The sequence below is a fragment of the Agelaius phoeniceus genome, chromosome 1 (assembly GCF_051311805.1).
Source record: "Agelaius phoeniceus isolate bAgePho1 chromosome 1, bAgePho1.hap1, whole genome shotgun sequence".
NCBI lineage: Eukaryota > Metazoa > Chordata > Aves > Passeriformes > Icteridae > Agelaius > Agelaius phoeniceus.
This window is the reverse complement of record NC_135265.1, coordinates 68,929,644-68,942,530: the sequence shown is the minus strand read 5'-3', so window position 1 is coordinate 68,942,530 and position 12,887 is coordinate 68,929,644. Positions and strand designations below refer to the sequence as shown.

Sequence of the window (12,887 nt, the reverse complement as noted above, 5' to 3'; positions counted from 1 at the left end):
TGGGGAGGCCATTCAGTGACTCAGATTAAGAATTTGGTCATTTTTCAGCCCCATCAGCTTGCTGTTGTGGTTCATCATATGTGCAGCCAGTCAGGCAGATGTGCTGGTTTAGGTGCAGTAGGGCAAATCTGAGAAGCACCTGGAAATAGGATTGGAGAAGGATTTGTGCAAACACCACTGCTGCTTGGTTTTATTGCCTCAGGCAGGTGCTACTGAAATGCTTCCAGTTTGTGGAAAAGAAAGTAGATACAGACTCAACCTTTAAAAAATAAAAACAACAACACCACCAACAAAACTGAAAGATTGATCCAACACAGTATGGATCTAACCATAGGCTTTGTAGGTGGATGCTGAGCCTCATCCAGATTCTTACCATGCTTCCCTGTGGAGTTTCTGTAATGTGTTGTGAGATATACAGAATCAGAACTGAGATCTGTTGAGATACAAGAGACTAAGTTTGTCCCTGCAAGTGCAGATGTGCCAGTAATATAAGAAAGCTTTCACCCAGCTTAGAAGTGCTTATAAATGTTTTGACTGTCCAAACCCTTGCAACCTGTGCTTTGGACTAGTGCTGCAACCTCTATGATGGGTCAGGGGTAAGATCCTTTTAACCTTTTCCCAAGTGGATGCTAAAGTAAAATCACAATAGTGTCAATTATCATGATATACTGTGGATGAAAAGTGTGTGGGTTTCAGGAACAAGTTCTGCAGATGTCTCTCTCTCTTTCTCTACTTCATGCTGCTCAGCAATCTGATTTTACTGAGTTGTCCAAACTGTCTCTGTGTCTTCACCTTTTGATAGAGACTAGAGTGCAAAATGTCACAGGGTTATTCTAGTCTCCATCTTCTCAGTAAGGGCTAGAGCGTAATTTCTGACGTCTCTTCCATTTTAGGGAAGTACATTCTCTCACTGAATGAACACACATGGCACCTGGCTTGGTTCAGCCATCTCTGCAGACAGAAGGTGTCACTGGCTGGGGCCTTTGTCCATGTCAGTGCAGTGGAGAGACACAGTGGATGCAGAAGGGAGCATGAATAGCTCTGCAACCCTCTCAGCACTGAATGTCCCACAATTTTCATATTCTTTGGTACCGAGTATGTATTCAAACATAATGTTAGAACACCAGCCATCCTGGCTAGGTATGTCAAAATCGGCAAAGTAGAGGACAAACTCTGCTGATTTTAATGGAGTGAACCTCCTCAGGACACTTGGCAAGGCAACTGTTCAGGTATAACTCCCTGTAATCTCAGAAGGAATGTCTCCTTCCTTGTAGGTTACTGTAGTTCAAATGAAGGTCTACAAGCAGAGATGATGGTTTCTAAGGTCATGCCACCAAATTGTTGCATCTAATGTATAATTCCACTCATGTTTTCTATAACTCTAAAGTAATGTAAGAATAACTTGAGTTCATTTCAGTTAGCAATCTGAGTTAATGGTTTCTGTGTGTGACCTACACTGAATTACCTACAAGTAAGGCAGGTTTGTGGGACTGTGGTGCTGGAACCTGTGGCATGTAGGTCTTTCTGCTATGATTCAGACAGTCATGTCAAGAATGTAATTTCTTTTTGAGGGGAAAGGAGAGTAAGCTTAAATTTGGTTAAGAGACTCTCCAGTTCAGGGAAGAACAGACTGCAGTACATTCAAAAGTAGCATGTGCCCCCATTAAGCCATTTTTTGTTACTGTACAGGATAAGTAATAAATAGTTTATTTGTTCCTTGGCAGCTTCATATTTCATGTAAGAACAGAAGAACCCATATGCAATGGCACTTCTATGAGATCAACATTTAATCCCTGAAAATTATTTAGTAAACTTCAAGGATTCCCAAAAACTAGTGGTCTTATCAGTCCAAGCAAACTTGTGAAGGCTGGTAACAAAGCTAGCCTTTCCATCAATGGCTAGGAATGTATCACAAAATCACAAAATATTCTGGGTTGGATATACACACTTCCATACACATACTCTTATGCAAGTAGATGGGGTTATTATGGTGGCTTCTTGTTCTGTGCTGTGAAAGGCAGTGTAGGTAGGGAAAGTGAGAGGTGGCTCCTTCCTCACAGCCATTGTCTACATGAGGAACAGGCTCAGTAAGTGAGTACAGAGCAGCGAGTGAGTGAGGACAGGGAGGCCAGGATAACATGTAGGAATATGAGGGGAACATGGCTGCTTATTCACAGTATTGTACTGGGGCTCCACAAGTTGAGATTTCTAGGTGTTTCTATTAAGAGATTAGCTGATCTGCAGTATATCCAAGGACATACCATTTCCTCTGTATTTTTTCAGTCTCACCACCTGCAACAGGGCACAAAGTTGATCAGCTTCTATGTCAGAGGGCCACAGTCCCCAGAGTGGGGCCAACCAGGCAATCTTGATTTAGAGATTGGTATCTCAGATGTCTCCTAGTGCCCGGACTTCCCAAAACTGCTTTGGGGTGAAGAACCTCAACAGGCTTGTTTGCAACATTGTTTTGTTTGTTTTGTTAGAAGAAAGACTTTGCCCTTATTTTAAGGTTGTCTGTGGTTTAATGTGAACTTGGAAAGCTGAAAGCAAAGGGTTAACCTCTTGATATAAACTCAGAAATGTTTAAAAGAAAGAATGCAGTTCAGCCTGTCAAAGATATGCAGCGTCTTCTGTGGCTGTTCCTTAAAGCTTTCCTAAAGCATCTCTCATCCCTGAAGCAAATGGGACAAGCAGTTGAGTGACATTCCTCTTTTGGGATGCTGTCTCATGGAGTGGACTTCTCTGTGTCTTTGCTTGTTTGTTTTGTTGGCTTAGGCAGTGAAAGGTAACTGAGCAGCACTTTGCTTTCCTATGTGCACTCTTTCAACATTGGCCCACAAGGCTAATGATAGGGTTGATGGTCTAAAGAGCTTACATCACTTTCAGGGGATAAAAAAATACAGGACGTGTCTTAAGTTGGAGCTATAGGGAGCTATCTTTGCCACTCAAGTAACTTTCTGCATTTTAAAGGCTGTTACATTACGTTATGCTAAAGAGTTGAAGAGTACTGCCACCTAGTTCATCCTCCTACTCCAAAACAGGATCAGCTCTACTTATAGCATTCCTGACAGACACTTGTATAACCAGTCCTTTAAGACTTCCAGCAAAGGGGAGTCCAACCGCCTTTCCAAGTGAATTCTGAAGCTGAACATTTCTGCAATATGAGCTCATTACTTTTGTCTCCAGCTGCTTGTGAATGTTGATGAAAGATTAGTACTCAACTCTGTGCAGCAGCATTTTAGGTATTTAAAGGATGTCTTCATGCTTTCTGTTCTTTAGGCTGAGCCACCTGTATTCTCTCAGTCTTGCCTTGTAACTTGGGCTGCCCAGCAATGTCACGGGTTCACCTGCAGCTCATGGTTCTGTGTGGTCCTTAGATGCTTTGAGCAGTGCTGCTTTTCACCCAGCTTTCACTTGATCTGGTTGAACTGTATCCTCACATTTGTTCAGTTTGTTGGGATTATTCTAACCTTGTCTTCAGTTATACTTAGAATTTTTCCCAACTTAAGATAATATGCCAGTTAACAAACACTTCTGCTGTGTCACCTCTTCCATTAGTGAAAGTATTCCATCATCCAGGAGCCAGATTGAAGAACCCTACAAGAATGATCCTTCAGATTTGGCTGAACTGGGGATAATTGCTCCCAGAAACAACAAATTATTGACAAGTACTACAGCTACTTGCAAGATCACCTTTTTGTAGTAATCACCAGTATTGATCACCAGTTTTCTCATCCATCTATATGCAATTCCCTCTACGGTGAAATATTTAGGAAGACAGATTTTTAGTGCCTCATTTTATGAACTGGATTTAGTAACTTTTTTGGTTTTTTTCACTTTTCATTATATTGCTTAATTTTTTTTCCTAAAATTTTGCAACTTTGTCTGAAACTAATTGTAGCTGCCAGTGGAACCATGTTTTGTGACATGTTGATCTTAGACCATTTTTTCTTAACTAGTTTAACTCACTGTGACTCCAAGTAACTCTCCATATTACTTCCTGCAATTTATCATTTCACTTATTGATGATTGATTTATTAGCCTGTTATCCCTTCATAGATGGAAATTAAGTTGTTTTGACTAGATTTAATCAATATATCCATGTTTTATATTTATTTTTAAAGTTTTAAAAAAATTTCCATTGTGTGCTTACAAACCATTTCACAGATTCACAGAATAATCCGAGTTGGAGGGGACCCACAAGGAGCATCAAGCTCAGCTCTTAAGTGAATGGCCCATACAGGGATAAAATGCACAACCTTGGCATTATTAACACCATGCCCCAACTAACTGAGCTAATTAGCTACAACAGAGTTTTTCTGGGAAATTAAAGTAAAAGCAAATGGTTCATAGTTTCTGTGGCTTCCTAGCTTTGTGGGTTTTTTTCTCCATTTCCAAAAATAAGCACTCTAACCTTTTTGAAACATTTGGTACCTTACTTGTCCTCCGTGAACTCTCAAAGACAACTGATAACATCCTTGAGATTCCTTCTGCTCATTCCTAAAGTGCTTTAGGGCAAAGTTCGTGTCTTGGACAATTTGAGAACGTTTGGTTTACTCTAATGCTCCTTGTGAATTCCCTATTCTGGGCTGAGATCTTATTCCTTCTTTGTTGATACTAATTCCTGCTAGTGGGAGGATTGCTTGGCCTTTTTTAGAAAAGTCATAGCAAAAATGGTATTTTGATCTTCCTAGTGTAATGCCTCAGTGGCTTGCTTTCCTTTCTTGAGTGGCAGACCAATAATTTTGTTTTACCGACAGAATGATGCATTTCATTTTGTGCCCTGACTTTTTAATCTTCATGCCCACAGAATGTTTTATTGCATGATGCTCATATATTTTCTCACTGTAGGAGGTGTGCACTATGCATACTTCCTACCATATACACATTTTTTATTTTCATAAAGAGCAACCGTAATATTAAGGGGGCAACATGCCAAACATGACAGCTAGAGTTTTCCAAATGAATGCTCATTTTGATAGTTGTTAAAATTCTAGCCAGTGCACCTCATTGGCATATGTTGTCATCTTTTGGCTAGTTTCAATAGTGCTGCAATATTTCCCCCATTGTTCCATTCAAAATAACCAGGAAAACCTCACCTACAAGATCTGGACTCTTTGTCTCTCATGGTCCAAATGTACAAAGGGGATCTGGCAAGAGAAAAGTTTAACAGCCTGACAATTTTCCAGTGTGTTAACAGTAGTTGAATCTGCTGGCCAGTAGTTATGCTTGCTCTGAGGACTTTTCTCTGAGTTGTCTTTCCAAGGCAGCAGCAGTCAGAAAAACGATGAGAACAGGTTTCTTGTGGCTGTCTGTGTGGAACCACTCTATCCTCAGGGAGGGAAAGTGGTGGATTTCTGCATCTCCAAAACAAATCCAGTTAGCCAGATTAAGGCTTGTAAACCTGACAATTCTGAGAGGAAAAATAACTTATGAACTGGAAGGACATAGCAAGCAACACTTAATTGTGCAAGTGGCTGCAGGGTTTTCACCAGCTTTGACAGATACTGTAAGCAGCCCCATTGAGAAACCCCCTCTACTTCCACACACAGAGCTATAGATGGTTTTAAGTTTCCTTCTGACTAGTGGAGCAGGTGCTTTTAATGTATTGCTTTTCCTCAAAAAAAAAAAAAAAAGAAAAAAAAAAGAAAAAAGGTGCAAGTGATTTCTTTTAACCTCTGCTTTCTGTTTTAAAGACCCTCTTGTCTTCTAGTCTCAGGTTAACTCAGCTGATCCTCCTGACTTCTTGTCCCCATCCTGTTTTCTTCTGGTTTAGGCTTAGTTTATCAGTTAAGAAACATATTTTGTTATCCTGATGTTGTCTCTCCCCTGCCCTGTCCATTCTGTATTGGATGAGTTCCTTTTCCTGCCATAGCCTGTTTTGGTTTCCAGGACTGCTTCACTGTACAACTGTGCAGTGAAGAAGGCTGACTGGAAGTGTGGGTGAATGGGAAGGGCAACTTGGAAGAAGGGTAACTCAAAGGGTCTGTGCCTGCACTTGCCCAAGCCCCCTCTCTCTCATCAATTTTCTGTGGGACCTTGGACAAGTCATTTAGGTTCTTATCTGAGTCCAGAGCCATGCCCATCTTTACCTCACAGCAAGTGTAAAAGGACCTTAAACACCTTTCTCCTGGGCCTGGTGAGGACAAAACCACTAATCTCAGGGAAGAAATCTATACAAGAGTCTAAAACAGCATTCAGGACTTCTCATGCACTTGTCTGTCATCTAGACCCTGATTTCTGCTAGTGCTCAGTGGAGATACATCTAATCAGCTGTCACTACCATCCATCTTCATTTCTTAGGAGAATGAATTGTTTTAAATTCTTATATAAATTCCCTTTTTACTTGATTATGAAATATGTTTTAATTTGACAGAAATGTTATTTTTAGTAATACTTTTTGTAGCCTTTAGTATTAACATCTAGTTGGCAGAAAAAACTGCTAAATATTTATACTTCTTGTCTTTGATCTTTCACTCAGAAGAACTGAAAAGGTATCACACTTAACATTTTTATTATAAATATTTTAGAAAGCATTTTAAAGAGTCCAAATTCACCTCTCATGTTGGATTTATTCGAAATGTTGGGATGGGTTGTCACTCTTAAGTACAGGTAGTACAATGGTTGGAAAGTTTAGAGTGATCCTTCTGTGGCTAAAGGCCAGAAATGGAATTATTAACATCACAGTTTGACAGGAGGAGGACCAAAGCTTCTTGTATCCTCTTACTCACACGTAGTGGCTCAGAGGGAGATGAATACAATGCCTGTGCACAAGAAGCACAGCTCTACAAAGTGTGTCTTCCAGAGCTGCTCTTTGCAAACAGGTTGTGTTCCCTCATCCTCTCCAGTACAGACAATTGCCCTGGAAGGGCACAACAGGGTTGTGAATGAGATACCTGAGTCACAAAGTTCTGCCAGAACCACAGAGCCTGTTGCTGCTGGAGAGACCTTCTTCCACCACTAAATTAACAGGGATTTAGGAGGTCAAGAAAAATTTGGAGAAAGCAGGAGAACCAGCAATGGAGAAAATATGTTGATTTATGATAGGTTTACTCACTGAAAATGTGACTTTTTCTAAGAATTTCCTGGTTGGTAGCCAAAATGCTTCAGCTGCCAGCAGTACCAGGACTTCCAGGTAATGTGTGCTTCTGTTCTCCTCAGTACGTCAATATCAGCTATGCCAGCCAAGTTTCTTTTCCAGAGAGAGGGCTGATCCATCATAGGAACTTTCTGCCTCGGCCTCTCATGGGAAATGCAGTCCTGCCATGGTTGGTGAACTAAACAGGGAAGGAAAAAGTCAGGAATCTTAATGGCAATTCCCCTGAGACAGAATATCCAAATTGAGTTATTTTGTTCTTTTGTTTTCTCGGTTAGAGAGTGTTTAAGTCTCCAGTGGTCAATTTTTAAACAAATAATGAAAACTATTACTCCTTGCATTCTATTTTGGTGAAAAAAAGATCAGACTTTGAAAAGACTTTGACATTAACCTTTTTCAGTCAAACCTAGGGAAAGTGAAGCAAATTCAAACCCTGTGCTGTTCACAGAACAAGTCTCATGCTGAGACTATAGTTTTTTCTCTCTTACTTTGAGCATCCAGTTATTTTTCTATGTTTAGTACATAAAAATAAGTCTCAAGTACTTTACCAATCAACCTTCTTTAATTTGCCACTGCAATGGGTTGAAGTTATTTCACTGGATTTTTTATATATGTATCAGAAAGTTTTCTTTCTCCCATCTTTATTTCACCTCTGTAGTCCTTGTATCCTGTCATGGTGATAACTCCGAAGAAAAAATAGGGGTTTGTACCCTATTCTGAGTCTCACAGGTTTGCACATGTTCTGATCTTTGTGTGCATGGCTTTCTTCCATTGCTCAAAGGCTCAGCCTTGGGAAGTTCAGAGACTCCTTCTATGTGTAGTGTTGGATTTATGTGGTATGGTGAGTGCTCTGTGGTTACTCTGCTCAAAGTTAAGCAAGTCTTGAAGGTATTCAGCCTCTCGCCCACTCTCGAATCTTCCTGCATTTAGAGCAGGATTTTGAACTGAATCACTCAGTGGATTGGTGAGCCCCTGAAAACAGAAGAGGCCCAGTATGAAGTGAATGCACAAAGTTCACCTTGCAAGAGGGACAATTCTCAGTCACATCCAGCTTTAAATCCACCTTAAATTGATTGGTCAGTGTTGGCATTGATCAAATATGACGGGAATTCTGTCCCCTGAGTTCGATAGATGATTTTCCCAAAGAGATGGAGGTTGGAGGACAAGCAGTCATCACCAATGCTGGAATCCATCTCATTGAGAAATTATTTCATACCTGCTTTACAGCCATTGATCATTGCCTTCTTCAAGGAATCAATGAGTCACTGTCTTTACAATTAAAAGAAAAAACACAATCCCAAATCCCAAGGCTTTGTATGGTTTTTTTTGCCCTTTGGTGGCAGCAAAAGTCTGTGTCACAGTTGGCTCATGATCCTGTGGGTACTCTAAATTTTTTTTTTAGTATAATGGAGAATGGTACTTTTCTTCTTCACCCTCGTGATATTTCATTGCTGCCTGCATGTAATGGATTCCATTACTTCTGATGCTGTGAGACTTAAGAGCTTTTTAATAGGAAGTGCTTGGATCTGAGATGGGTTATCTGTATCCTTGGCTGGTTACTGAGAGGATGCACAAGGGAAATGCTTTCTCAATTTCTTGTATAACTCTGTCTGTTTAGAGTTCCCTCTGCTTGGGAGCTGGCAGAACAGAGCCCTGCACTGCTCATGGTAGTTCTTTTGTTGGCGTCTGTCAACACCAAGGTGATCTGTTGAAATAAGAAAAGGTCTTTATGGGCCAAAGTGCTCAGCCAAAGCACAACTAATTGCTCCAACTGTTCCATTAAACATTTAGTGAGTACCTTAACAACCAGGAAACTTTCAAGTGGAGCCTGTGAAAGATTTTTTGTCAGTATTTATCTATTTGTATCTGTTCCTGAATACAAGAAATTAGTTGATAGATTTAGGCAGAAAAGGAAATAATCATCAAAGCTTTTGAATTAATCCAATGTTTTTGAATACTGGACAATGACTTAGATTGTACTTGTGGCTATCTAACAGTGTCCAGTGACTGAGAAGCTGAAAGTCCTTTCATTTTTCATCCAGTTTTCACTTTCTAAACTAGAAGGTGTTATTTATGTCTTTTGCCATTGTATCCCATACTGTGCTCTTTATCTCAATAATCTGGCTATTAACAGAATTTTGACTTTTTTTTCTCTACATGAAGAGAGAAGCTTAAAATGGAATTAATACTAAAGAAAGAATGAAAAGGTCAAGCAGGTTTCAGGTTTGGTATTCAGATACAGATTTCACCAAGTCCAATTAGAAAAGAGCAAAAAGTCCATTACTGTCTCAGTTTTGTGAAATAGAAGAACAATATTTCAGTCCAATCATCAGTCAGTGAACATGCATCTCTTTTGAAGTGACCACCAAAAAAAATCCAATAAAGTTGACATTCTAACATGCATTTATTGACCTGAACTTTTTTTGAAGCTGAACCACCCTTCTGCCAGGTGTCATCTGGAGTAGGTATGCAAGAGAAATGACCGTTTCCTTCTTTCTGTGGGTTTAAAACAATTCTTTCATCTGGAGGTGATCTAATGCCTTTCACTGGCATCAAAATCACCTTAAACAAAAACATGTCCCTTTTTTTTAAGAATACGCTGTGTGTACAGTGTGCTCTTTCAGAGAGATGAAGTATTAGCATTTGAAAGGATGGATGAGAATGCGTATTTTGGAAAGACCTTTGTTCAGAGAATTACCTCTATATTCTATGTGCATATCACCATGGTAATTGAAATATTTGCCACTGATGAGAAGGTATACAGCACAAGCCTTTTGCCATTTCCCATGATGTGGTTTCTAGCAAAGAGTGCTATTTGTCAGTTTAAAATTTTTGGTAGGATATTTAGCAGTTGTGCCTACTGTCACAGAGATGGATGTGGTTTGAAAGCATGAAACAAAAAGGAACAGGTAATGACATCTTCTTCTTGCAGTTTAATATTCTTCCCCATTTCCACTTAAAATGTGAGCCATTCTGGAACTGCTGGAGCCACAAAGCAAAACCAAACTGTGCTCTCTGCATGGCTTTGTCAATTAGGATGCTGGTAACATGAAACAGTTTATTCCTTTCTTCCCATCATCACTGCTTTTGGGACATTGTTGCAAACAAAACAAGCCTGTCTCTTCCCTGAGGTAATTTCGTGCATGTGAACTCTGTGAAGAGTGTAGCAGTCACTGAGTACTGTGTGAAGGTTTATGTAAGGGAATTACATGATGAATCTTATGAAGGCATATAGGATACACATTTCCACAACAGGGATATCCTTGAGGAACCTCATTAACATGACTCACTTAACAGAGAGAAAAAATCTCAAATGCTTGCACTCACTACCATGTGTGCACATCTTTCATTTTAAATAGTATTCTGTAGGAAAAGGTGCAGTATAGGTATCATGGGGAGTAGTACCGCTTAGTGAACTGCTCAGGATACAAAAAGGGACGGTACCCTTTTTTGCTCTGTCATGCTGTGGCTGATTGTCATCTCTAGTTTTCTGTTCCTCAGAGTAAATCCAGCTCTCTAGAAAAATGTCTGGTTTTGTGTTGTCCTCGCCACTTAAGAACAGGGGTCACCTCCATACAGAACTCCCCGTGTTTCTGTGCTTTATTTCAGGCACAGATGGAAAGTAGAACACAGTTAAAAGGTAATGGGGTTTCCTACTCAGTGCTGCCCCTTTTATCTCCCTCTTCCAGTACAGGATGGAGAAAATTTCATTCTTGTTATGGTATTGCATGTGGAAGAGGTAAGTGCCAATGCCAGGCATTATTCGTTACGCAACATTTTGGTTACCAAATGACCCTGTGGTCAGTCTTATGTAATGCCTGAGACAGCTTCCGTAGAATGCTGAAGTGTTTTGCTGTTGGTAGCTTCTGGATCAGCTTTCCAGCCAAATTGCATTTAAAGCATCCCTCAGTGATCTTCCATGCAGGGAAAGCTAAGACACGTGTATTCATTTTTGTTGCCTACCACACCCTTTCATTCTAGCCTAGGTACCAGGGTGAGGTTGCTTTCATATTGATTTTATTAGACTAGTGGCAGACTAAGACCCCTTCATTTCTTGTTCTGCTTAGGTATCAGGCTGAAATACCCAAACAAATACAATGACCTTCAGATGGACCCCACACAGTGACTCTGACTTGGCAGGGACCAGCTCCCTAGGACATCAAGGCAGCTGAGTGCCGATTCCTGAAAATCATGAGGCAAAGCTCTTTCCTCCAAAACTCATATGAAAGAGCATTAGGCATGTGTTTGCCCACAGTCTGTATCCTGTTTCCTCCTGTGGCATCAGGATAAACCCCTGTCTTCCTTCTCCCTTGGAGCAGTGCTTCACTGTGCTCACTGCGCTTCATTACCTGCAAGCCGCAGGCTGGTGCAGAGGAGACTTGTGACACTGAGATCAGCTGAAGCCTAATGGGAGAGGAGTCCGCGTGACTGCAGCCGCACGGACTGGTCTGCCGCTGCGCTCTAGGTAAATAAAGCCCATAAAGCCCACTGTGATCACTGTTCAGCTGCTACATTTTTTTTCCTCTTTTTTTCCTTCTTTTTTTTTTTTTTTAATCCCATGAAGCTGCTGCTGCAGGTTTTGGCCTCAAAATTTTGTTTCTCAGGATAGAGAGCCACTGCTTCTGTATCGTCAGGCTGCAGCATGACATGCAGCAGAGACTTCATTATGCATAAGCAGAGCCATCACTAAGGAAGGCAAACACTCTGGCTCTGCAGAACAAAAGGGAAGTGAGAAACGGAATGAGCAAAGGTATTAATAGCTGACAATAATTGTTTCCAGTTGCAGCTGATGGCAAGGATTAATCACAGTGTCTTAATACTTTATTTGGGAGCAGGGGAAATATTAAGGGAGGGAAGAGCTGAGAAGTGCTTTTCCAAATCTCCCTTGAAAAGTTAGTAAATAGTACTCTGGAAACAATGCTTAAGGTTTTGAAACTTGCAGTGGGTCTTTTATTGAAATGGCTTTGAACCCTTATACTCCTTCTTTCTAATTAGCAACTGAAATGCAAATAACCCTAGCTAAAAGGTGGGAGAAAAACATAGCATACAATTTAGTATCCATGTTATGTGGAGTTACGTATATTAGTTGTTACAACTTCATTTTTTGTCTATAATTAAATCTAGATTAATTACATATAATGCAATCCCCATTTTAGTTCTCTCACACCAATGCTTAACTTCAACTGCAGCTAGCAGAACTCTAGTCCAGTGCTGTTCTCTACAACCTCTGCCCTTTCCTGATTTAAATACATCCTAAAGCTACTGTTTTTCCATAACACCCACAAGAAACTATTGTGTCCTAGTCTGCCATATATAATTTGTTATGGAATGAACCACTCTCTAGCATGGAGGGAGGAGGACACAGAAACACCTGAGTCAGGAGTAATTGTCACTTTCATTTAACCAAGGCCAGTGTTGTAGCTACGCCTACCACAGCTTACACCTACATTAAACAAACTTGTTTTTACATCACATTAAATAATGATAATGCATTTTCCGTCATGGATATTTTCCCAATATTTGCAAAACTTCAGGATTGAGCCTGTGACTGTACACCTTGTAAATAGCTTTTCAGCCAAAGCAATTTACACATGTTTTTGATCAGGTGTATTCCTGTAGCACCTTTAAAAATTGAAATACTACCAGCTCTAAGGATATTTGCTAGCCTGGTTTTGAAAATCATTTCTGCTGCACTCCAATGCATTATCCCTCTCTCTTACTCAAGTTTTTCACTGGCAGTGTAGCATCTGACCAAATCCTTGTTATTCCATTTACTTGCTTCCCTGAGGTT

At 40.3% G+C, this 12,887-nt stretch overlaps 1 protein-coding gene across 17 annotated transcripts in view; it reads left to right on the top strand.

The window, feature by feature from the left end:
- Nucleotides 1-12,887, top strand: part of FARS2 (phenylalanyl-tRNA synthetase 2, mitochondrial) — a 231,007-nt gene that overhangs the window by 216,554 nt on the left and 1,566 nt on the right. Inside the window, exon 8 of one of the 17 annotated variants that reach the window (XR_013182985.1) lies at nt 11,416-11,561. The exons of 15 other annotated variants lie outside the window; for them this stretch is intronic. Coding sequence is in view for 1 of the 2 variants with exons in the window: in XM_077181124.1 (XP_077037239.1) it covers nt 11,164-11,197 (34 nt within the window). In the remaining variant the exon portion in view is untranslated. Of the gene's footprint in view, nt 1-11,163; nt 11,384-11,415; nt 11,562-12,887 lie in introns of those variants that run through there. One more of the 17 variants, XM_077181124.1, reaches the window with a different exon arrangement.